The sequence below is a fragment of the Pezoporus wallicus genome, unplaced genomic scaffold (assembly GCF_028554395.1).
Source record: "Pezoporus wallicus isolate ANWC-B61680 ecotype Strahan unplaced genomic scaffold, APGP_CSIRO_Pwel_v1 contig_2871, whole genome shotgun sequence".
Taxonomy (NCBI): domain Eukaryota; kingdom Metazoa; phylum Chordata; class Aves; order Psittaciformes; family Psittacidae; genus Pezoporus; species Pezoporus wallicus.
In genome coordinates, this window is record NW_026640775.1 from 1,918,951 (window position 1) to 1,944,922 (window position 25,972).

The 25,972-nt window shown below is 37.9% G+C and overlaps 1 protein-coding gene across 5 annotated transcripts in view; it reads right to left on the reverse strand.

Annotated features, from left to right (window-relative positions):
* The window catches only part of LARGE1 (LARGE xylosyl- and glucuronyltransferase 1), a 278,062-nt gene that overhangs the window by 182,731 nt on the left and 69,359 nt on the right, over positions 1-25,972 (reverse strand). For all 5 annotated transcript variants that reach the window (XR_008973630.1, XM_057420472.1, XM_057420469.1 and 2 more), the window contains one exon: positions 11,577-11,763. Coding sequence is in view for 4 of the 5 variants with exons in the window: in XM_057420472.1 (XP_057276455.1) it covers positions 11,577-11,682 (106 nt within the window). In the remaining variant the exon portion in view is untranslated. The remainder of the gene's footprint in view (positions 1-11,576; positions 11,764-25,972) is intronic.

Here is a 25,972-nt window from a genome sequence, read left to right on the forward strand (position 1 = left end):
AGGGAATGGGTAGTGAGTCACCCACCCAAACCCATAGTTTTCAATACCTTGATTTAACCCGTCTTCCTCCTGAATACAGTTAAAAACCATGAGTCCCACAACTAGCTTTGTTCAAGAAATAATCTTCTTCTCTTCATCTCCTGACAGTGGTCTTCAGTTAAAGCCTGCAATGATGAAACTCTCAGAGATTGACAGAGGAAATAAAAGGAAAGAAACTACTGAAATGCATCTTCACAAGTAGATTATTAAATGTCCCGCAGACATCGGTGCGAGTGACAGCCGCCAGAGCTTAGTGAAAAAAGAGAAGCAGAAAATTAAACTTCTCATTGGGCTTGATGATGATTAATATCTCTTCTCTGATGAGCTGAAACTGCTTAATCTTTGCTATTAATATCAAATCACTGAGGTGTAAGTATGGTAGCTGAAGAGAAAGGGGGCATATGAAAACGTTTAAAATTGAGGAGAGGAAAAAAAAGACAAAAATAACTGAGGTATGTTTTGCTCTTAAATCTCTTAGAGCAAGAAACTCAGAATGAAGCTGAGAGTCACCATCAGAGGCTCTGAAGTCAGGTTACCATGAGGCAGATCTCGTGCAAATAAAGTTGTTCAGTTTAAAGGAGATAAGTAGCAGATTTCAATCGTTTGGTTAAAGGTATTTGCATTCTACAGGAAGAGTACTTAATTCATCACACCTCCATTAAAGTGTATGTGAACAAGCAACTAATAACTTCACCCAACTCAAGTATGTTAGATAATGGTTATTTTCAGATTTACTTATCCCTGTGTATATTGGCAAAGCTTTAAAGAGTTACTTGGAGTTCCTTGGAAGCTAATAATTACATTTAGCTGCGCAGACAGATTTTTCTACTTGGGTGCTGTAAGAATACTCTACAAAATGTAACCTCTCTGTTGAGATTTTTACCTTAAACCCTTGGGTTTGTAATGCACTGAAGCAAGAGGTGAAATAGCTAAATCCATTATAGTTAACACCCCTAGAAAACATTCTGTGTGTTTTTCACATTTTCAGACCAAAGGAAATCTCTGTTAAAGTCACCGTAGATCACTTGAGGTACATATTATAACAGTTTGATTAGTAGAGAATAAAAAGCAGATTTTTATAGCACCCATTCATCTGAAAATGTTATTCTTGCTACAGTTAACAAGCAAAATCATGGAGTTAGGTTAAATTAAATCCAGTGACAGACACGAAATTTACTGATTGTGAAATATTAAAGCTGTGGTATTAGTTCAATACAATTCTAGAATACTGAATGCTTTAATGATATGAAAACAGTGGGAGAGAAATCTTTTATTTCTTAATGCTGTAAAGGCAACTTGCAAACACTGTACAGTGATTTTCTGTTTTATCTCGAGAACTGAGATTACAACAGTCATAAAATGTAAGTTTATAAGCCTGAATAATTGGTTGACAAATTAGTGCTCAAATGAATCTTGTTTCTCAAATTTAATAAACATTTTTAACTTGCACCTGAAACTGTGCTTGATTTGATCTTTTCTGAAGGGTTATTTTTCACTACTGAAAAGGTACAGAGTAACCTGAAGCCCAAAACAAAGAATCTACTTGGGAAATTAGTTTTTCTGTCCTAGGATGGCAACTGATCATCCAGATAACTAGGATTGTCAGCTATGGTAAGGTTAGTAATTATCCTATAAATACACCTTTTTGTTAAAAAAAAAACAAACAGCTATATGTTTTGGTAATTGTAGTTCTGTAGCACTCTCATTTATAGTTCTCAAGGTGATATTTCTTGCGGTGTACTTTATGTATTGCAATATCTCATAGCCTTGAGCACTTATTTACACAAAAACTGAAACTGTTTAAATGATCCCTTTTTATTGTTTTTTCCTCATCTATTTCTCATCTTTCACTTCCAAACATGAAGCCAGAAAAATACAGACAAGGATTAAAGCACGTATTTGTGAAAAAAGGTGGCATAATTTCGTCAGAGATGTGCTAAAATCCTCCACCAGCTTTAATATAAGGTTTGGAAATCTGATTAGAAAAAAAGCTGTGGTGTATCTAGAAGGCATGGGTCAGATGCAGGAATTACCAGTCAACATTATTCTATCAACTCTACAACCTAATACAAGCTACACTATGGAAGATATGAGAGATGTTAACATTCATCTGATGGCAGAAATCTACAAATCTTCACAAGCCAACAAAACATAAGTACCTGTTCTATGAGATTTTGGGGAGAATCTACAAATTTGTCTGCCAGTTCAATTTTGAAACACAAGCAAAAGCCTGGTGCAACTACTCTAAGAGAGATGTACAGACATGTAAAGGAAAGATGAATCATAAAATAGAAAGGAAAGAAAGAAAATGGTGGGGAGCAACACTGCTTTTAGAGTTTATTTTATTTTTTTAACGCAATCACATACAGCTCTTTCATCTTTTTTATTCTAGCACTTTCTTCAAGACGTTTTCAGCACATAAGAATATTTCTATTTTATTAGCCATGGCTTTATTTTGGCTCCAGAAATAATCATCTATGTATTACATGAATGCTATGCGACATTGTTTGATATTAAACTACACCATGACAACCTCAATACTGTGTTAAGAGAGCCAAATGAAGATGCTATTGTAGCACCAACAGCCATAAATGCACTGGTTTTAACCTACTTAGGAAGAACAAATATCACTTTGAAGATGCAGGGGCCCAGGCTTCACTGTCTAGAAAACAGTATACAAGCTGACCAGGCTTCTTCTGCTTTTCATAGTGGCCTACTTCTATTCCTAACAGTACCTGTGCTTGCTCAATTACAGCCAGCACAAGTAGATTTGATTCCATTACAATCACACTTTCAGTGTATTTTGTGGATACAGATTTTGGATTTTCCAATTCAGAACCTCAATACATTACAACCAAGGTTGTAAGCTATTCCATGTGTCCTAAACTATATCCTGATGACAGTGATTTCATTGGGCTTCTCCAAAGTTCAGGAATCAGTATGCAGACCTGTTACTACAGGCTCACTGGAAAAGTATTGCATTATAGCATCATAGAATTGATAGGGTTGGGAAGGACCTTAAATATAATCTGCCATGGGCAGGGACACCTCACACTAGACAATGTCACCCAAGGTTCTTTTCAACCTGGCCTTGAACACTGCCAGGGATGGATCATTTACCATTTCTCTGGGCAACCTGTTCCCATGCTTCACTACCCTCACATTAAGAAGTTCTTCCTTATATCTAACTATAACTTCCCTTGCTTAAGTTTAAACCCAGTACCCCTTGTCCTATCGTTACAGTCCCTGATGAAGGGACCCTCTCCAGCATCATTGTAAGACCCCTTCAGATACTGGAAGGCTGCTATGAGGTCTCCACACAGCCTTCTCTTCTCCAGGCTGAACAGCCCCAACTGTGTCAGCCTGTCTTCATACGGGAGGTGCTCCACTCCCCTGATCATCCTCATGGCCTCCTCTGGACTTGCTCCAACAGTTCCATGTCCTTCTTATGTTTATGACACCAGAACTGCACACAGTACTCCAAGTGGGGTCTCGTGAGAGAAAGTAGAGGGGCAGGATGACTTGTGCACATTCAGGGTCCTAAGATGATCTTGAATCTGATCTTGTCCTAAAATGGGTCTAACGTCTTCATTCTCACAGTCCCTGCATTTGCCTTCCAAGACTTGAGTGGCATGGCTAGAGCACTTGTTGGTGAAGACTGGGGCAAAAAAGTCATTGAGAACATCAGCCTTCTTCAAATCCAGGGTAGCCAGTTCTCCCATTTCCTTCCAGAGGGGGCCCACATTATCCACATACACTTGTTTCCACCTTATGAAATACTTTATTCAGACAGTAAAATATTTTATCTAGGCCCACAAATTATCTTCCATTATTTCTGTTTTTAAGTAAACATACCAAACAGAAACACAAGCTGTTATGCTTTCTGAATTTAACTTTGAAAACTTTCACTTCTCCCCCCTAATTACTGATCTCTGCAAAAGCTGACATTTAGCAATTTGAAAGCTAAACAGAATTATAACGAAAACAAAACATGTTTAAAACCTTCGTGTTTACATCCTGGACTTTGTCTCATGTTCCACAGAAGTATGGAGAAGAACGGTTGTGCTACAGGTTAGAAAAAAGTATTACCACAGGATAGCTCAAATGGCTTGAACACTGTTAAACTGCAAAAGAGTATCAGGCTAAAAACATACAATTCTCCAGGTCATAAACTTTTCCTCCTGTTGTTGGTATCTACAAAGCTGAGTGAACCGAGTTGACTGCTGTCAGCCCACGTTTTTGAAGTTAGCTGTGCATTTCACTCAATTGTCCAAGGATATTGAGATAACTTTAAAAAAATCTTTCAAATTCAAGTCTCAAAACAAGAACTGCAGAAGGAAAAGCAGCACAAGAGAGGTAAAATTTCAAGGGAGGGAAATAACTACTCAACTGAAAAACTGAATGGTTGTCATGACTGAAAAAAATGTCTGAAATGGGTAAAGAGGGAATAAAGAAATGTCTTGAAGATACTGGGATTCTTAAGGTAAGCATACCTAAAACATATCCATCCAATACCAGGCTATTAACCTTCACACTCAGTTGCTTTTGCTAAACCATGCCAGAGCATTATCTACAGAACAAAAGAATAACTATACATGATGTGTGAAATACTTCTTCAAATGTATTTTTATCTTGACTCCTTCCCCTTCTGGTATTATACACATTTAAATAAATATTCAAAACGTAAGTTTCAAAACTACTGAAAGATGCTACAGATGCAATTTGCTAACAGGAAAGATTCTGATTACAAATTTTTCCCAGATCTGAAAAAATATCCACAAATATTTCACTAAAAGCAAATATCGTAATTGTTCTGAGTTAACTGAAACATTTGCCAGAAACAAAATACTAAATTTTCATTTCAATCTTTTAAAATGTTTGTATTTCAGGTATTTTATTTCTCCCATACACATATATTTGTTGACCTGTTTGCCCCCAAAGCTCACTGGTTAATTTCAAATTATTTTGTTAGAGGGAAAGAAGTCAGATGTAATGAAGCTTCTACAATCGTCAGGAACACACAGAGAGATGCTATACATTTCATTATTGAGAAATATATTGCAGCATGAACTCAAGATTTATTTAAATACCAGGAGACCCATATGGGAGCTAGATTTTTATAAATGCCCTAATTGTAGGAAAAACGACTTCAACATCAATCAGCCGCATGCCATCAATCACAGCAAGTCAGGCTACATTAGTTCCAACATTCAAAGAAGGTCTGGTGGACTTGTAAGCTGCACATTTTGTTTCAAACAGCCAAGCAGAACTGCTTAGGAGGTTGGCTTTTTTTTTTCCTTTTTTTTTTTTTTTTTTTTAGAAGCAAGACATTTAAGCTTTCTGAAGAAAACCATATTTTGACTATGAAGTTACAAGTACCTATCTTTGAATCTTCCTTTGAAGAGAAAGAGGAATAATCAGGAAATAACTCCCCTACTGCTACTACTGCTAGTCTTCCATGAAGTCCTAATAGAATTTAGGCATCTAGATGTCCCTTCTTCTTGGAAGGAATTTGCTCACTTTTGTGTAATGCAACTTTCATGGACAACATTTTTCCCAAATGTTTGCTCAATGAATGAGGAAGTCAAAGATGGAATAAGAGCCTTGAGAGAAGTGTTGAAAGAGAACATGTATGCCCTACACTGGAATTCAAAAGAGAAATGTGTACTTGCTTTTATTTGGCACAACATACTCACAAAAGAAGCGGCTGTTACAAGATTCATGGCATTTCTTGAGACGATAACATACTGGTTTAAGGATGTGAATTCCTGGCAAGCAAAAGAAACAGCACTGAAACCAGCATTTAGGTGTTGAGATACCTGGTGGACCTTATTAGTTAAGGAAAAAAGTGTATTGCAGAATCATTTGGATCAATTGAAAGAGTGGTTGAGAAGAAAAAAACAAACATGGTCCTCACTAACTCCACAGTCTGACCTTCAAAAGCTTCTCATGACTATGTTGTCTTTTGGTTCACATTATTTGCCTAAGGCCATTCTCTTTTTGCCACAGAAACTACTTGACTTTCCAGTCACTGCTCACGAGCAGACTATGTCTTTATATAATGGGGAATAAAACTCTTTATTTTTTCATATTCGCTTGTTAATTTTATTTTCTTCTATGATGGTGAAATAATGGTTCTCATGTCTGTACATGTCTGCAAAACAAGATCTAATTGCGGGGATACTGACTTGCAAGCTAAAGATGATGAGCTTTCACAGCATGGACCTCCTGGTCAACAGCATACTTCAATCAAACTTCATCAGTATACCAGACATTCCAAACACCGCATAGCCGAATCACAAGGGTTGCATAGAAAGTCAGGCTTTCAAGGACAAAGCAATAAAACCTAGCATAAGCCTGAGGTCTTTACTATCATGACTGATTTTATTCTTGGAGGATCCTCCAGTAAAAACTGCAAACACTAAAGAAGGTATTTTGATTGCAGCTGAGATAAAAGTGTTTAAATGACAATTCTCAGCATATTTCCTAAAAAAAAAACTGTAACAAGAGAGGAGTAAATGACCATCATTTGCTCCAGAATGGAAATGTATACAGAAGCAGCTTTTACGAAGGGGCTGCTATGAAGCCAAACTAAAGCATGTATAATGAGTAACTGAACATGTAAAGCTGTTCAGCACCCATCACAGTAACATCCTTATTATATGCAAAGGAGCCCTTTCAGGACCTCTCTTCTGAGAACTTTATTAAAAAGACTTAATAAATACAGAGGTTGAAACTTCTACTTTAAATGCACACTGGATTAAGTTTTCTTGTTTAATCCTGCTGAGACACACAGCAGATAAAATTCAGGCAAACTGAGAGAATTGTAATGAAAAAAGCAATTTCAGATTTTGCCTCTTTCTGATTACATTGTCTGTGAAGGGATTATTTTCTGATGTTTGTTAATCACTTGCAAGTGTCTGATAGACATTTTAGCAATTAATTATTTGTTTGCCTCTTCCTATGAGCAACTTATTGCAAGCATTAAAAACTCAGCAGTTTTCATCACGCATATAAGATCATGTGATAAACTTTTGGCACTTAACTCTATAAAGCTGAACTCCCAGAATCGGTTTTCTGATTCAAGTATTCACAAATATGATTTCGAAATCTGCTTCCCATGAATATTAAAACTGGATATTCATTGTTTCTGTAGACATTTTTCCCAATTAACATATTCACTAGAATATTTATGGAAAGCATACACAAAAAGAGTGTGAACAGCATCAAAGTGAAGCCATTTAAATACTAAGATGAATATTTGCAGCCTTCCTTCATTTTACTTTATTGTATTTTATGAGGTGTTTGCCCAACTCTGGCTTCAATCATGTCTCTACAGATTAGTTGGAATAAAATAAAAAGTAGTCAGAAAATTAGAGTTGTCCAACACTGGAGTGAAAAAAACAACAACTGAGGAAAGCAAGTCCCAGGAAAGAAGGCAGGTTGTGCTGTTAAAATGTTACCTTGACAGTTGACAAAACACAGAGTCAGCTTCCTGCTCCCTCACAGACCTCCCACATAGTGTCTCACACAACTTCTCAAGTCTTTATCTTAAGGTTACACTACTGACTCTTCCTTTCCTGTGAAATACATTCTACACAGAAACCCTCCACAGCCACTTTGGCGATTTCAACCTCAAATGGATCCACAGAACAGAAACTTACAACTAAAGTGTATTTTCATCCTTTCAAAACAGAGGTGACTGAGGCCACATAGCCACAGTGGGCATTTTTTTGAGGAAGCAGTAATCTAGAGAGCATGCGTCAAATTACAGTTCCAAGTCTTCATTTTACATGACTTTTATGGTAAAGGGGATAGGAAACTGCTGCATATAGCTTGGAAAATTATGCTATTTCTGGAGCTCTATGGGTTACCAAAACTGCTATATTCTTTCTAATGAAAATTCATCATATATTATTTGATTATTTCCTCTTTCCTGTTTCAAATGCACCCCACCCTTTCTACTCTATTACCTTCCCCTTTGAATGTGATTTAAGGATGTTGGAACAATTAGCTTTTTCATTCAAAGTAACTGATAACTGAGATTACACTGTCCTCATGCATTATTAAAAACAGCAACAGTAACCAGTTACATTCAAGGGCTATACAATATTCAACCTTAATAGACATATATTCATGATTAATGAAGCTTTTAGTAGCTGTCACTGTCACAGTTTGGGTAATGTCTCCTCCAATGAATATTCCAAGGAAAGAGTCTTACTGGTAGTGTCTGAGTGACAACTGTGCAGTATTAGGCTGCAATGTACATTCTGACCAGAGAAACAAAACCCAAAATGAAATAAAATTCTTCTTAAAGAGTTGCAAACTATTTAAAAAGCAGAACGTGGGATTTGACTACATTAGCCCATATTTTGTATTACACATTAACAAAGAGCTTATAGAGGCTTTCTAAATGTGATCCCACTGCCATGGCATGGCAAATTAATAACTTCTTAGATACAAACACATAGACAAGTAATGTAATCCCTAATTACATCAAGAACAAGTAATTCCAGGACAAAGCACTGCAGATACCAGTACCGAAGAGTGATATTTGGTTCTAGAACCCTGAAACACACAAACAAACAAAACCCTGCAAAATAATACAGAAAAAGACCACAACATTCTTTCCCATTACAGCTCAGAGAGCTCAACATTTTTAGCTTAGTGAAAAAAAGACTGAGAGGTGGTTCGGCTACATGTAAGTACCTTCAAATGGAAATACACCTACAAGTAAGTGGCAAGAGAATGAAGCCAGGCTCTTCACAGTGATACATGGTGCAGGGATGAGTGACATCAGACATCAATTGAAGCAAAAGAGGTTCAAACTAGATATATGGAGAAACCCTTCCATCTGAGGACAGTCAAGCAGTGGCACAAGTTGCCAGGAACACAGTGTAGTCTCTATGCTTGGAGGTTTTCAAGACATGACTGGATAAAGGCTTAAGAAATCTTGCCTGACACCAAAGCCCACCCTGCCTTGAGCAGAAGTTTAACCAGAGAACTCCTGAGGCCCCTTCCACCCTGAATAATTGAGCCGATGAAGAAACTAGGCACTGACAATTTCTTTAACTTAGTGGATAAAAGTATAACAAGAACCATTTACTTTAATCTAAAACCAAACGAGCTGAAAAGAAAGCTTCTGGTGCTGCCTGTTATTAACCAAAGAAGCTAATGCCAGAAGACAGAGAGGACTTTCCACTCCTGCTGGTTTCAAATCAAGGCACGATGCTGCTGTGGGACATTTTTACTCAACCATACGCAGACAGCTTAAAACATAAGTAAATTGTGTGAACCACAGTGAAGTACAGCTCAAAAAGCTGATAAAGTGACAAAAAGGCCTTAACTTTCTGTCCGTAATACCTACAAGTTAAGGAAAATCCTAGCTATCACTTGGTTAAATAAATATTTTAACTGATCATAGTTTTTAACCAACAATCATGCCCCATCCAAAAATTTAAAAAGAAAAACAACTGAAAACAAAAAAACAGATACAGAAAAATAACAGAAAGAGTTACTATTTGTATGTAATTTCCAGTCCTTTTTCAGTAGAAGGCTTCTTAATAGGTAATGGGCTTTGCTCCCTGGTTTGCATTTAAGATTAATTCACACTGAGAGTTTTAAGTCACTTCAAATAACATTTAGCAGTGAATTTCAAGATTTGTATTGAGCACTCTGCAAAAACAAAGGATTCTACACACAGAGGAATTTAAAGCAGCATGCCATTATCAATTGTGGACACAATTAAAATAGTCATTACGACAAGGCAGCATAATATTCCTCTAAAAGCAAAAAGGTGAGGCCTGCATTTGCTCAGCTTTTAAAATCAAACACAATCAGTACTGTTCTGACTGCCAGATCATTAGTTTTCAAGTATGCAGCCAGCACCCTTTATATTTCCAATTTAACATGAATCCCTAAGTGTTTCATCCTAGAATAAGCTCATAGAGTTACTGCCCATTAAGGCAGAATTTTATGTAAGCAAATAAATTTGCATAAGCAAATATTTGTACCTGGCATGTAACTAATACGGAAATGTATGTAATACACACTAAAAATATTCACACGTTCTTCCTCGTAATTTAACTTGGAATCCAATTTTGTTTTGAAACAAAGCACAAATTCATCAGCCAAGGTTACATGAAAGAAGTTTGACATTTTAAACGATGCCTTTTTAAAATTATCAGACTGTGAACTAGCTTTTGAACAGTTTTTAAACAGCTGAAACACCTTTCCTTGTGCTGAGAGAATTACAAAGGCTGAACATCTTTTTCCAGTCATGCCAAAACAACACACCTATTGCCAAACATAAAATGCTCCATCTCATTTAAAATCAAAAAATAAAAATACAAAACCCCCTCAAAACTACAAAGTAATAAGAAATCAGAGGTCCAGCAACTTCTAACCTCACCTAACTGAAGTATTACTACTGAACTCCTTTAAAGCCAGAAAAAGAGGTCATCAGACAGACAAAAGACAAAGTAGTGGTTATTTCAAGTCTGATTATAAAAAGCTGCAAGTCAATGTACCTAGAAGCTTGAGGATCTCCACCTGAAAAAAGGCCAAAGATACTCCAGCTATAGCAGCCCACTGCCACCCAGAGTGATATGGATTTGAACTGATTTTATAAGAGATTTTATACAGGTATTTGCTGATTTTCTGCGTTCAGCCTCCTAGCACAATAAACATAGAGGCAGTGGCTAGAACTAACAATTTTCAAACAAAGGCAAGAAAAGAGTCTCATGTGTTTGCAGGTTTTGGCCACATATGCATTTATATAACCAAATCAGGAGCCTAGAGAACATTCATAGAATTCTTTGCTCCTACATTTACGCTTCATAGAGCAGCATCCCACCACTGTCTGACATTCCGAACTAGGTACCACCATGTGTTCCATGGTCCAGTGAGCTGCAGCACAATGGACCACATGACAAGAGAAAGCCTGCAGCTGAGTAACCATGACCTAGCACAGTCCATGATGCAAAGATCCATGCCAGACACACGTTTTCCTGGCTTGTCCTGTAGGCCCTCCAGCTAGGTACACTTCCTGCTTTGCGTCCCAGAACTAGGCTCAGTCTCATCTATACATATAAGGTCTAACACACAGGTCCATAAAAACAGAGATGTGTAAAGAGTGCCCAGAATAAATATTTTAAACACTTTAAAATAATATTAAGGGCAGATCTGAAATGAGATGTTAATTTCAATTAAAAGTAAAATCTTACAGGGCATAGGATAGGTCAACTTTTAAAAATTAGAAAACTCTGAAAAGAAATGAGTAAGGTGGATTTGTTTGGGTTTCCTTCACTTTTTACAAGTCAAAAAATGAGAAAAAACATCAAATAACTGGGGCCAGCAATTACATCCTCCTCAGCAGTGAGAACATGGTAAGGAAGCCCCTTCATTGAAATCTGCACCTTGCGAGCTACCTCCTCTGAAAGTCAAACCAGATTTATTTCAATAAAATCAATGATCTGCATTTGTCTGATACATTCAACACCCCAGCCTTCCACCTCCAGCCCTTATTCTCCTCTTACCTTCAAAACTCCCAGTAAACAGATAAATCCACGTAATGGCAGGGACAAAAAGGACGGTCAAAGAGGCAGCCAGGAATTTCCGTCGCCCTCTGCAGATTCCCAGCATTCTCTCAGGAGTGCAGATTCCCAACCCAGTGCTGTTCCTATGTTGGAAGCAAATAGTCCACAGCCTCCCACATATTACTCCCTGCAAAGGAAAGGAAAACCAAAATATTTTAACAGCTTATCTCTATACAGAAATTTAGATACACCAATGATCCTGAAGAAATAAAAGGACAAGGCTAAAGACAGAGTTCAAACAACGGCAAAGCAATACCCATTTCAAAATTACCCAGGACTAAGTAATAATAAAGCAAGTTTTAGAATTCGGACTAAGACAGTAAGTCAATAAAACACATTGTATCAACCTAAATACACATTGAGCTAGTCTTACAACCAGACATCACCTTTATTTGTTGCTTTTCCAGCCTTTTACTCTACAGAAACTCTGGGTCCTTTGATGCTTATGTGTGCTGGTGCCCCTGGGCAGATAAGAGAAAGCCACCCTATTTCTTCACCTGCTCCCAAAGAGCAAAAATCACACCAGTGAATCAATGAGCTGGCTGCAGGTGGTCATGAACTCAAAAGAGTGAACTGAAGAATTAAAGGTACACTTTGGGTGCAGATGGATGTTATTAAAATGACTCACTTTGCTAATCAAAAAGCAATGCTGATGAACTGCTTTATAGAAGGGGAGAAGAGCAAAATGGGCAAGAAAGCTTCATTAGTCACAAAATGGGTATCAAGAACTTTAAATTGCATGCTGTGAGAAAAGAAGAGGATTCTGGAGAGTACCACTGTTTTTATGAGGAAAAAAAAAAACCTAATTCTGATCTTAATTTGTTTAAAACAATCATGCTGCATTTCAGAGAGGCCAAGACGGCAAAATAATCTGATGATTCTTATTCACAGAAAAACCAGTGCAGGCTTGCAAGGCACAAAAATAATGTTTCATATTAGGAGGAAAGGCTAGTGTTAGACCAGAGAGGGTAGGGGGAAAAGGGATGTATTAAGTCCATGCAAATCTAGTTCCAAGTTTTGTGTGAAAGAGCTTATGTTTTCTGATTTTAAGAAAAGAATTGATCTACCAGAATGTCAGGGAAAGAAACACAGACTCTGACAGTACAAGGTGTTTAATAACAGTGCCCTTTGTCTTATGCTTAAACTAGCAGTAGAGCTGAAATAGGCAATGAAAGCATATCTACACTGACAATGGCTACTGTGTACCTTGAAAATATGGCTGAGCTCTACAACTGTACATATACTTCAGTGAAAGTCATTCTGAAATCAAATTACAGCAAAAATGAGAATTTTAGACAAGAGAAATAGGCTCACATGAAGAACTCTGCTATTAGAGATACCTGGCTGCAATAATCAGGCAAACTTAGAGCTGTTCCTCATTCAATAGGGCTCACTTCACTACTCTACACTTTAAGAGCCATGATAGTACTCTGACCTTGGAACTAACAAAATGGACTGTAATTTGTCCAGAGCCAGCACAAAAAGCATTCCATTGTGTCAGCTTTTCAACACAATGAATGCCTCACCACAGACATTTTGCACAAAATATGTGGACAGACTTAATATTAACAACTGTGGTATTAGAGTCACTGTGTCAGACACAAACATTTGGTAGATAAATTGTGGAGAACTTTCATCTTTACTCGCTGTATCTGAATAATGATTAAATTTAATTTCTTTTCCTTACATCACACAGCTTCCTTTACATGCCTACTTGAAAAACACAGATAACTTTCCTTGCTTCTGTGTTCCACACTTGTTACACGTGTGCATATTGTAAAATGCACAGAATCACTTTAAGTAGGAAATTATTTTTTTTCTTCCTTTAAGATCACCACATGCACCACTGACATCAGTCTAGGCATGGACAAATAAATCTTTGAAAATATAAACTCACAAGTAGGGTCATTTTCGAATAGCCACATCTTGTAATTCAACATGCACGGGTTAGATACTGCTCCTATGGTAGCAAAGTAAGAGTCAACGCTAGATGTTTCTGAAATCATGCTGTTACAAGTACACTGATAGAAGTTTTAGGGGTAATGACAACCAGGCTCTGAAACTTGGGGCTATGGTGCTAGAGGTGGATTCATCCTGGGGCTGCATTTGTAAAAATAATTCTATTTTTCCTATATATTTTTTTAAATATCCATGCAAGTTTCTGAACAGTCGACATGGAGGATGAAATCTAGCTTTTCCACCCCATGAGTGTGAAGTACCACAACAAATTAAGAAAGTGTAAGAAGCAACACTGAACTCCCAATTCAGCTATAAAGGAAAGTTAAGAAAGTGGCAAATTCAGTTGAATACAGATTTTCATCACTGAGACAAAACAGATAAATCATTCTCACATTCATGCACATGTTTTATCTAACTAGGAAGATATTTGGGAAAATCATAGGTAAGTCAGCTCATGACGGATCACCCTAGGAAATGTGGATATACCTCTTTCAATGGTGCTTTAAAAGGGAGAAGAGACATAAACTATTTTAAATGAAGTTTATACTGTCTTCCCACCTCCCCAAAGTTGTAAATAGTTTCCCCTGAGTCTTAAATATTCATTTTCAGCATATAGTATCACCACACCTGCTGAGTAGTTTTTTTTCAAACTAGGTAATGCATCATGTGAATCAAGTGGAAACCTTACACGAACAACTATATAAAATGCCCATGAATGGTAATGAAGATGCTTGGCTTAAAAGAAAAGCTTTGGACTTCACGATTATCAGTTTTCCTTTTTAAAGATTTTTACCTAACACACCATTGTCAAATAAACTGAAAGAAGATATTGCAGTTCTTTGACTCGGTTTTCCTTTCACTTCAACAGGTGGCCAGATTGATACCCATTGTGAAAGGAAAGTGACTGATAACACTGCCTGGAGCACATATTTCTGTCATATGAACTTGCCTTTAGACTTCTACAGCATCCACTGCTCCTCAAGCCACAGTCCTACCTGACTCAGATGGCCACCTGCCTAAAAGGTCTTAGAAAGCAGCTTTGTACGCGACATTGCTAGCTATATTAGTCTTTCCAGTAATAACAAGCACTGTTAAGACAGTTCACTTCGTTTACACAAACCTATGCAGTGTTCCTCCTGACAGCTTCCAGCCTTAAAAACTGTGCTAACATAATGCCTGCACTCAGAAATTCATAGCATTAAATATGAAAGAAAAAAAAAATAGGATGAGGAAGTAACTGGCCAATTTAAGCACAGGATCTAGGTGCAATACCCAGATCAAAATAGAGCCAGTGGCTTCTCTTTATTTGTTGCCCACATGAACATCTGCAACTTCAGCCACCATTACTGGGTTTATCTCAAAGTAAGGGAGATCAAAATTAGCCCCAGAATGAATGGTAATGGTTGTGAGAGTTTGGGGAAAGGGGGTTGTACTTTGAAACATGGTCTCAGCTACACTTCTCCAGATACAATAAGATTTTATGTCTGTGCCACAGATATAGGAAAGGTCTGTGAATTCAGTGCACTGCATGTGCTCCAAGAGCATCATATAATTGCATTTTAGAAATTAATCAGATTAAATAAGTAATATCCTCAAAAACAGCTGCATGTACATCACGCATGTATGCCTTGCTGTAAGTCAAATGTTCTACAATTCCACAATAAACCCAGTTCAAGATTTATAAAACCTACTGCACATGTACAGATCACAATACAGCAACAATACAGCAACCTCAGGCCAGCTCATCCTTGACTACTTCTAACAGAGCTATAAAATGCTACTAACTTGGACAGTGCCTGTGTGAGGGGTCACAGTGGGAATTAACATAAATTGGGTTTCTCATTACTTACTCCTGACCTTCTTACCACATGGCAACAGCAAACAGAATTACTTTTGTTACCATCACATATGGTCAAATGCTTCTTCCCTTAACCACACGACCTTATCATAGTGGCTTTTTCATTTTAAATCAAAGACTATCTCCTCAGCTAAGTATGAAGTAGCTCTCAACCAGTAGGAGCAGGACATCTATTAAAGCATGGAACACAACACTAATCACCTTGGTATTCAGTTTCTATTCATTTATTTTTTTAATTAGGGCATGACAGCTCGACGATGTCAGACATTCAGCAGGAGTTCAGTGGAACAATGGAAGTAATTATGAAAACAAAAATCAAATACAATTAACTAGATTTAACGGCTCCACTATAAAAAGCTTTTCCAACTGCTTCATACACTTCCTTGCATTTGTTACAGATAATCTTATCCCAGTAATCTTTCATTTGTTTTCAGAGCCACTGAGATGAATATATACAGTTAAAGCTGTTTATAAACCAATCCTGCGCCTTGGCTTTGCTGTGTTTCTTGAATTAATGTTATCTAATTTTCTCTGCTTTTCCACACTTGTAGTCACAGAGTCAATGAACAATTTCTACTGTAAAGCTTTTCCCTTGGCTCTGTGTCAATGTAGCATCCATCCCTTACAAGAGATTTTTCACAGGTTTTTTGCCAGACTCAAAATATAAATAACCTAAAGAAAAAAAGAGTATCTTAGCCAGTATTTTTCTGGTTTTCTTCAAAATTTTGATAATGTGGGGTTATAATGAGTTTACTGCTTGATAGTCAGCTTTTTATATTCCAGCTTTACAGTCTTCCAACTATGAAAGTTGGTTGTCATGTGACAGATTTTTTGTCATATTAGAGAAAAATTTGGTACCATAAAGGCAGGGTGTGGAATAAACACATTATGAAATAAAAGATGAAAAAAGTAAATGGTAAATCTTTGTTTAAATAACATAGCTCTGTTAATGTACTCCACTTCTCAAGTTCTTAGAACACAAATAGCATTTTGAAGGAAAATGTCATCTCCTCTCTTATCAACTTCCTCTCCCACATGGCAGAACGTGCTTCAGAAAGAAATATGAGGCTCACTGGGCGCCAAAATTCCAACTTTTCTTGGCATTGGAGATCTTCCCCCCAAATCAGACTTCTTAATCCCTGTAAGAACCCCTGTATCATGACTTTAAAGAAGGAATTGGGGTGAACTTGGACTCGGCACCCACCTCAGAAGTTCTGTAAATCCATTTTAAAGGAACAGATTACAGCCGTTTCCAGATCCTACCAAATTTACTCTTTCCCAACTAGTTACAAAAAAAAACAGTCCTATCTATAAGAGAGAAAATAGCCAGTAAGTTGACAGCCCAAATGAGTTCTTCCTTGGAACTGTGCTAGCAGCTCTGAGGGTACACAGGATTGACACCTTCTTTTATATTTTCACTCAGTATGTGCTGTGGTTCACAGAAAAGTCTGGTAATCAAAGTTTTTAGAAGGTTCCAGGTGTAAGCAACACCAGCACAGGAATGGGGGACGTGGTTTAGTGTGGACTTGGCATTGCTAGGTTAATGGTTGGACTCAATGATCTTCAAGCTCTTTTCCAACCTAAATGATTCTATGATTCTATGAATGGGGATCTAACCCGTAGTATCACAGTCACAGAAGGACAGAAGTTAATAAATAATTTGCTTTCACATTTTTCCGTTTTCATTCCCATCTATTCCTCTATATGTATGTACAGATATATATTTATAGATGCCTTTTTAATGACATTCCTTTATACTTTCAAGCCTAGACTGCTCAAAAATATGGAAAGCCTGAAACTTCAAAAATTATTTTCAAAGAATAACGCAATTTAAGATGAACAGGATACAGATATTTTCCTAACCCTCCTCTAAAATGTCACCAAGAATATGAGGGGAAAAAATAAATCTACTGGTTGAGAAGAGATAACAGCAACAAAACACAATCATGACAGAAAGATCAATCTTGTCTGTTACTCACATTCCATTTGCAACCCAAGAACGATACTTATTTTCAAAGCAGCTACTGACCTCATTTTTCAGTGAGTTCTCCAAACTCTGCTTTATTCTACCCCTTCACCTATAGGGGTATATAGCATCAGTACTTGCTGATTCCCCAGTTTATCTCAGGACTCAGCGCAGTTAAAAGAAAATAAAACAGAGCCTGATGCAGTTTGCGTATGACAGAAGTCCAACAACTCTATGCCAGGGCATCTTTTTCCTTCATAATAAAGTACTGAAGAGTCATGGGCTTGTCCATTTTATTAAGTCTCTTTCTTAGGTACTGTGTGCATGCAATCACATAGAAAACAAAATGGTCTTTAAATCAGAAGTGCTACTTGCAACATAAGTAACACCTCTTGAGAATTTTGATGCTAACATTTTGCTTCTCAGCCGAAGTTCTCGTATGCTCATTCAAAAGCAGTGTTTACCTTCATTAAAATCCTCTATGTACAAAGCGGCTTTAACAAGAAATTTTTTTAAAGATTCATAAGAAGGTTTTGCCCAGGAGAAAATAGTTACTGCTTGAAGTGTTTCTCCTTGACAAAAGAATTTATGAACCTATGTCCCTCTATGAAGCAAAGTCTTATCATATTAAAAAAAAAAAGAAAAGAAAAAGAAACCCTTTATTTTACTGCCTACATCTCACACTACAAGTTAGTTTTACATAGGGATTTGTAACATGCTTACAGCAGCTACTTGTCAGATGGAAACAGAAGTTAGCATCGTACTTGCAAATTGCTCTTTATGAAATACTTGTATTACATTAAAAAATAAACAGAGAGAGAAATGGGCCCAGGTGGCTCTCTCCTCAATCGTGCAGTGAGGAGGAATGAGCTGAGGATGAGTGGATAGATCCTGTGGGTCAAAAATTGGTTGCTGTTGTGGTTTAAACCCAGCCGGTAAATAAGTACCATGCAGTCACTCGCTCATCCCCTCTCCCTGCCCCGTGACAACAATGGCTTGTCGCTGTTGAGGTAAGAACAGTTTAATAACTAAAGCATAATATAATACTACTTATAATGATAAGGGAAAAAACAAGGGGAAAGCATATAAAACTAAAAGGGGAAAGGAAAAAAGCAATAAACACAAGTGATGCACAGTACACCTGCTCACTACCAGCCAACCAATACCCAGCCTGACCCAAGCAGTGATCTGGCCCTTCTGGGTAACTCCCCCCCAGGTTTATATACTGGGCATGACACGCTGTGGTATGGAATACCCCTTTGGCTAATTTGGGTCAGGTGTCCTGTCTCTGCTTCCTCCTGGCTTCTTGTGCCCCTCCTCACTAGCGGAGCTTGAGAGACTGAAAAGTCCTTGATCAGGGTAAGCGCAACTGAGCAATAACTAAAACTTTGGTGTGTTATCGGCACTGCTCTCAGACTAAAGCCAAAACACAGCACTGTACCAGCTAGTAATAAAAAAATAATTAAGTCTATCCCAGCCAAAACCGGGACAGTTGCACAGCTGGCACTGTGAAGAAATACTTTGATTTTACAACCATGGGACCCTCTCTGAAAATGGAAGACTGCTAACAAGACACAGAATCCATCTGACAACATGGGGCAAAAGCGTCTTTTCCAATAGGGTGGCACCAACGGGTGAGGAATTAAATTGTGAGTATTAAGGAGGGAAGTGAAAACCCACCAACAAGTAAGAAAGCAGTGGAATGGCTGGCAATCGAACGATGCTGAATGATGTGGACAAGAAATACATGTCTGTGGCTATCAGGTAATTGATACATTCAGGTTTTTTAGGAAGGACTAGCCAAGAAGACACGGAGAAGAAATAGCCTTGTATGTGAGAGCAGCAGAAATGCATGGAGCTCTCCTTGGCATCCTTCTCCTCTAACTCATCACTGGTGGGACACATCTAGAGTGCTATGTCCAGGTCTGGGCTTGCCAGTGCAAGGATACAGCCAGAGAGGCTGTAGAGCATTCACACTTGGAGACATTCAAAACCCAACTGGACATGGGCCTGAGCAGCTTGCTTTAGTTGATCTTGCTTTGAGCAGGGGGTTGAACCAGATGATCTCCAGAAGTCTCTTCCAAACTCAATCCCTAATTCCATAATTCTACAGTGTGGCACCCACTTATAAAACACATAGTGGCCATTCAATTTAAATCCTCAAAAATGCCAACTAACATCTACTTCACTATGCATGAATAATAATGCACGTGAACAATTATATACACAGGGAATCCCAGGTTAAAATTTTAGCTTTCATAAATCAATATGGCTTCCCTAAGGTAAATTCAGCCTGCATTAATTCAGAAAGTCTCTCATAATTAAGGGACAAGAGATTTTTTTATATAAGCACCAAAGTTATCACCTCACCACTACCACTACATACCGCTTTAAAGATTACTAAAGCCACAAATATTTCTAGCAAATTTATGCAAAAAATAAACAATGCAATGAAAATTCCAAGAACTGCTGGGAATTTTGTATTTGAATAATCAAGGAATCAGCAAATAGTAAAACAGCATAATATATACATGGCCATGATGCAAAGCAGAAGAGAATTTCTTCATTGTGATGATGTGCTACCTTACCAAGCACATTATACATTCTCAATAATTCTTTGCTACTACAGAACATTAAATAGCACCATGAGTTGTGAGCAACTTTTTTAGTAAGTTCCCTGCTGAAATCCTTCTGTCTCAAGGTTAAGAATTAATTTCTTCTTAAATATAATGCCATCCGGACAGGCTACAAGGACTATCCATTGCCCAGGCTTTCCCAGGGCTGAGTGGGTTCTATACAAGTTGATGAGAAAGGTGCTTCCCCCCATACTCCTTCTCACTTAAGCAAACCTTTTGCAAAGTAATTTGGTGTCATTCACTTTTTAAAGTAGGAAAGGCAGCAGCGGATTTAGGTTATTTCATATAGGACTATTCTTTTGTGTGACAAGAGAAAACTGTTCCTACACACCTGAACCTTCACTGTGGTATTTACTGCCACGCATCATCATGTAAGGGGAATGAGGGAGCAAATGTCTGAAAGAACACAACAGCCACAGCTGCAATTTGTACAGTCCCTGTCCGTGTTCAGGATTGTAAATGTCTACAGGGGCAAGCCTTTTAGGGAAACTGGGAAGAAGAACATCAAGGTTTTGGATCCCAACCAAGCACAGGAGTGAGCTAAACACTGACTTGCTTGTTTCTGTAAAGACTGGGGTACTACCTAAGGTATTCAAAAATGTCCACCTGCAGGAAAACTCTACAGCTAAGCAAGGAAATGTCTTTGGAAATCAGGGTTGGACAGCAGTTGAGAAAGGTTATTTGAAGTGCTGCTGTAGTCTGAAGTTCCTTTGTAAGGCTACATGTCATTTTAAGCACTGAAATACTCAGCAGTGGTGAGGCTGCACCTCGAATCCTTTGCTAAGTTCTGAGCCCCTCACTGAGGGTGCTGGAGGTGCTGGAGCAGGGAAAGAGAAGGGCAACAGAGCTGGTGCAGGGCTTGGAGCACAAGTGTGATGCAGAAGGGCTGAGGGACCTGAGGGTGTTTAGTCTGGAGAAGAGAATGCTCAGGGGGTACCTAGTCGCTCTCTAAAACTGCCTGACAGGAAGATGAAGCCAGGAGGAGGCTGGCCTGTGCTCCCAAGGAACAAGTGACTGGACAAGAGGAAATGGCCTCAAGCTGCACCAGGTGAGGTTTAGATGGAGATTAGGAGCAATTCCTTCCCCAAAGGGTGCTCGGGCACTGAAACAAGCTGCTCAGGGCAATGCTGGAGCCACTGTCCCTGGAAGTGGCCACACAGCATGTAGATGAGGCCCTCAGTGCCATGGGTTAGTGGTGGCCTTCACAGTCCTGGGGAATGGTTGGACTTGATGATCTTAAAGGTCTTTTCTAACCTGGTTGATTCTGTGATTGGAGCACTGGAAAAGGGCTTGATAAACTGGATTTGTAAACACATTTCTAATGGCTTCTTATTTGGCAATACACAGATTAATGCGGGTATTCGACAAGAATGACATGCAAGTTTAATGCAATTACAAAAGGAGCATGAAAGGTGTTATTAAAGCTGAACAAAGCTGTAGAAAATAGCCTCAAGAGGAGACACTGGCAAAAGCACTTCCTAAAGAATTCAAGTTTTCCATGGGCAGAGTTAGCATTCCAATAGAATGACAAAATAGTTTAGATTGGAAGGGACCTCTGGAGGTCATCTAGTCCAACCCTCTGAACACAGCAGGTTGAACACTGTTCTTTGAAAGCAATCTGAGCTCTTTACTCTTCATTTTAAAACTATGATCTGAGAGGGGGTGGTCTGCCTACAAAGAAAGGGCAGTGGGCTAAGGGTTTTTATGCTCTCTCCTCAAATTGTAATGGTTTTCACTGAACATTTGACTGTTTCTTTGCATTAGAACTTCAGTCTTTGTAATCTCTTACTGATCTCATTATCATCATTATTGTTCTCTGAAGCTGCTTTAATTCTGCAATTAGATGAGGGTACAGAAATAATAAATATAAAATATTTAGCAAGTCCCTTGGAATGAAAATGAATATACTGAAAAGAGTACCTTATTCAAATGCACATAATTAAAACTTCCATTTTAAATTTGATTATAATTCATCATTTTCAGGGCAGAGGGGAGATTGCCAGATCTTTTCTAACAAAGCAAAAGAGGAAAATGACGAGAGGGAGGATCAAAGAATATAGAGGACTGTGCAGTCATGGACACATCATATAACACATGTGCATGCTTTGGCTGATGTTTGAGATGAGGGGAGGCGAAGAGTGGAAGAACACCTCTTACTCTCTCTCCTAATTCTGCTTCTATCTCCTAGTATCTTTTAAGACAGTTTGACTCTGTGTTGTCCTACCAATCATTAATATAAATCCAGAGAAGTAAAGCTAACTTCTAGTAACTCCAACAGTGAGTCTTCTGAGAGTAAGAAAAAGACTGGGTAGAAGTCTCAGAAGAATTAAGGTGAAGGAGTTACTCTCTAGTCTGAGACTGTTGTCAACAAGATGGAAGTACTTCAACAGTGAGACAATTGAGTAGGAATGACTGAAAGTCATACTATGAATACTCACACCTTAAAAGAATTCTGAAAGATATCTGAACTTCCTATACCGAAGACCTATTTCTGTAACACTTCTGCATATTACATCTTAATAGTAGTTTAAAACCAAAAGATCTTTACACGAACACACATATATAACTTCAACTAACATCAAAGCCAAAATAACACATTTAAAATATATTTTAAAGAAAAGTTTAACCAATGAAGCTACAGTTAAAATACCCATATTGTTACCAATACTGTTCCATGATTTTGCTCCCTTCCTTGTTCCAGATCTGCTATAGCTCTCCACAGGTCTCTTGGCTCCTGGGCTTCTCAGGGTAAGCCAGCTAGGTCTTTCTGACACAAATTTGGGAAGTTTTGAAGAAGATTTACTACAGGCACTACTGCCTACAGACATCATGGATGATATTGCGCCCTGTGCACTACCAACAAACCCCCAGCACTGCCTGAGCAGGTTTGATGCCTTCACATGCTGCCATCATGGAATGCCTAAGGAAACATATGCCACTTTGCACCATGTCATGACTTGGGTGGATGGTGGCAGTTTTTCTGAATTATATAAAGAAAAATAATAATGTATTAGGACCTAGGCAAAGCAAGCTATGCAACACGAGTGCAGCCAGTTTGCTCTACAGGGCCATTCTCCACATTCTGTCCTGCAGATCAAGATATACGGTCTGGAGGCAATGCCTTTGGCATATAAATGTCATTGCTATAACGCTTATTTTGTTATCTACAGATGGCTTAGCCTGTTCTTGTACCATAAGCACTCTCTTTTATCATAACCATATGGGGCACAATGTTTAGAATCTACAAGGCCATGTAAACTGCAGGTACACAGCAGATACAATGATCATAAACTAAAACTTAGACCAGCACAAAGGCTGGGATCATGCAACTGACTGCAAAAACAATGTTTTACCAACAAGACAGAACTAGATGATCTTAAGGTCCTTTCCAACCCTAACTAGTCTATGATTCTATGTAATGCAACAGATAGCAATAATCACTATATATCACTGCATTTTATGTGAATTTTCTCAGTTGCTCATGGGGAACTGTCACTAAGACAGCATGAAAATGTAATGATTGTGAAAACAATTCTAGCACACTTCTAAAAATAAAACTTTTTAAAACTTTTTTTCGTTGCCAGGAGATACGAAAATATAGGACATAACAATGCAGCTATTTGAAGGGCAACAAAAGTAGTCCATAATATTACCAAAAATGTACCACAGTATTATTAGCTATAGTGGTTGACACGAATTGGTTGATTTTGACAACAAATTACATAATACTGATTTTCCAAGATTCACCCAGAGCTATAAGGATACATGTTGATAGGACAAGCTTTGTTTACTGCCAAGATTATATTAACTACTTTTCAATTGATGAAAGGAATTTAAAAGAAGGCTAAAAAGGCCTTGGGTGTCTGGTTTTTCTGGTGGGGGGTGGGGTTGCTTGCTGAGGATTGTAACTATAGATATATAAAATACTTGCAATGATTACATGTTATTGCACAGCTGAAAATCCTTTATTTCCAATACAACAATGAAACCGCATTAAGAACATTTGAAAATTTAGATAGCAGGCTCAAATGAAACAGTTTGAACTTCAATAATCATTGCAGTTCATAGTCCTAATGTTAACTTAGGATACACAAGTTAATAGAAAATTAGAGGGGTTTTTTCACCACTAATTGCTTGGGGAAAATATGTATTGCATATATTTTCAAGGCAACTTATAATTTGGTCTTGAAAGTTCTGAAGTTAATATTTCAGTTACTTTTCCTTAGTGGACCAAAAAGTGTCAGATGTATAGAAGAACCACAGAATCCTAAATGGTTTGGGTTGGAAGGGACCTTAAAGATCATCTAGTTCCAGCCCTCCTGCCATGGGCAGAGACACCTTCCACTAGACGAGGTTGCTCAAAGCCATACAAGGCTTATTTTGTCTGCCTTGTTTTATGGAAATGTCGAGGCATACCTTGTAGTGACTACACGTTTTATACCATGCTATTAAAATAATCTTACAATGTATTCCGCTTACTAGAAGGTGCTCTGGTACATCAGGTGAAGACAGCTCAGATGCATGTTTTGAATGTGTTAATAATGAAAAAGCTGGAGATGAGGGACAGACCTATGAAGTGATGCAAGGCTATTCATACCTCTTCTGTAATATGCTGAAAGTGTCTTGTACAGTCTTAAGAATAGTGTGATCTTACATCTGATGATATTGAGATATGATTTTGTAATTACAAGTTAAATTATAACCTAAGTGGTGGATTCTTTGACCATAACTCTATTTCTTATCTCTTAACCTAACCTAAAACATACCCCGTGAAAGAAGAAAAAAAAAAAAAATGTGAAGAGTTTCAGTAATATGCATTAGCTCTAAAGTGCACAGCATTGACTTTGTATTTTGCTGGTGCCAAACAAAATCATCTTCATTGGATTCCATTTCTCTAAAATGAGATAATGTTTAAAAGAAAGTTCGTTTATTCCTGAAGGGTTTCAACTTGATAAAACGCTACATATGGATGTATATTTTTTGTATTTTGTCAAGTTTATGTACTGTTTCAGCATTGTGTAGGAAAATGGAGTAATATTTCACATTTGAAAACCTGTGAAATGTATTGGTTTCGAGCTCACATACAGTAGCTAGAAGAATACTTTTTAAACAGACTTGAACAGATTAAAGAAACCTGTTAATATTGGTTGTTACAGCTGCCTTTAAAATTATATTTCATCTCTGCAGGTAAGGGCTTTTACAAGGTGATTTTCAGAGAGAGAGACAGTGAAATATATTGAAAGGGACAGTACGTACCATTTTAAATGAGAAATTGAAACTTTAGATAATTGGACAGTAGGGCTGAAGACTATAAAAACGTATAGTTGAGTGAAAAGTATTCTGCAGAAAATAGTGTTCCTGTAAAATGCCCCTTAAACTACAATAATAAGTAAGTCTTTTCTGCCTAAGTGGCCATTTTAACAACAAGCATTAGCAGCCTGACAACCTGCTGTCACAGAACTGGTAAGAGAGGCCACACCAGCTAGAGAGGAGAAAGAAGGGGCTGCTCTTCTTCTCATTTTCTTAAATCATACCGTCAGATTGGAAAACTTTAAAAGTTTCTATCCCAAATTACACTTACAACTTTGAAAACCTGGAACTTTTCCATTTATTTTTTTAATGAAATCTTAGAATCATAGAATGGTTAGGGTAGGAAAGGACCTTAAGATTATCCAGTTCCAACCCCCCGGCCGTGGGCAGGGACACCTTACGCTAAATCATATCACCCAAGGCCTCGTCCAACCTGGCCGTGAACACTGCCAGGGATGGAGCATTCACAACCTCCCTGGGCAACCCATTCCAGTGCCTCACCACCCTAACAGGAAAGAACTTCCTTCTTATATCCAACCTAAACTTCCCCTGTTTAAGTTTTAACCCATCACCCCTTGTCCTATCACTACAGTCTCTAATGAAGAGT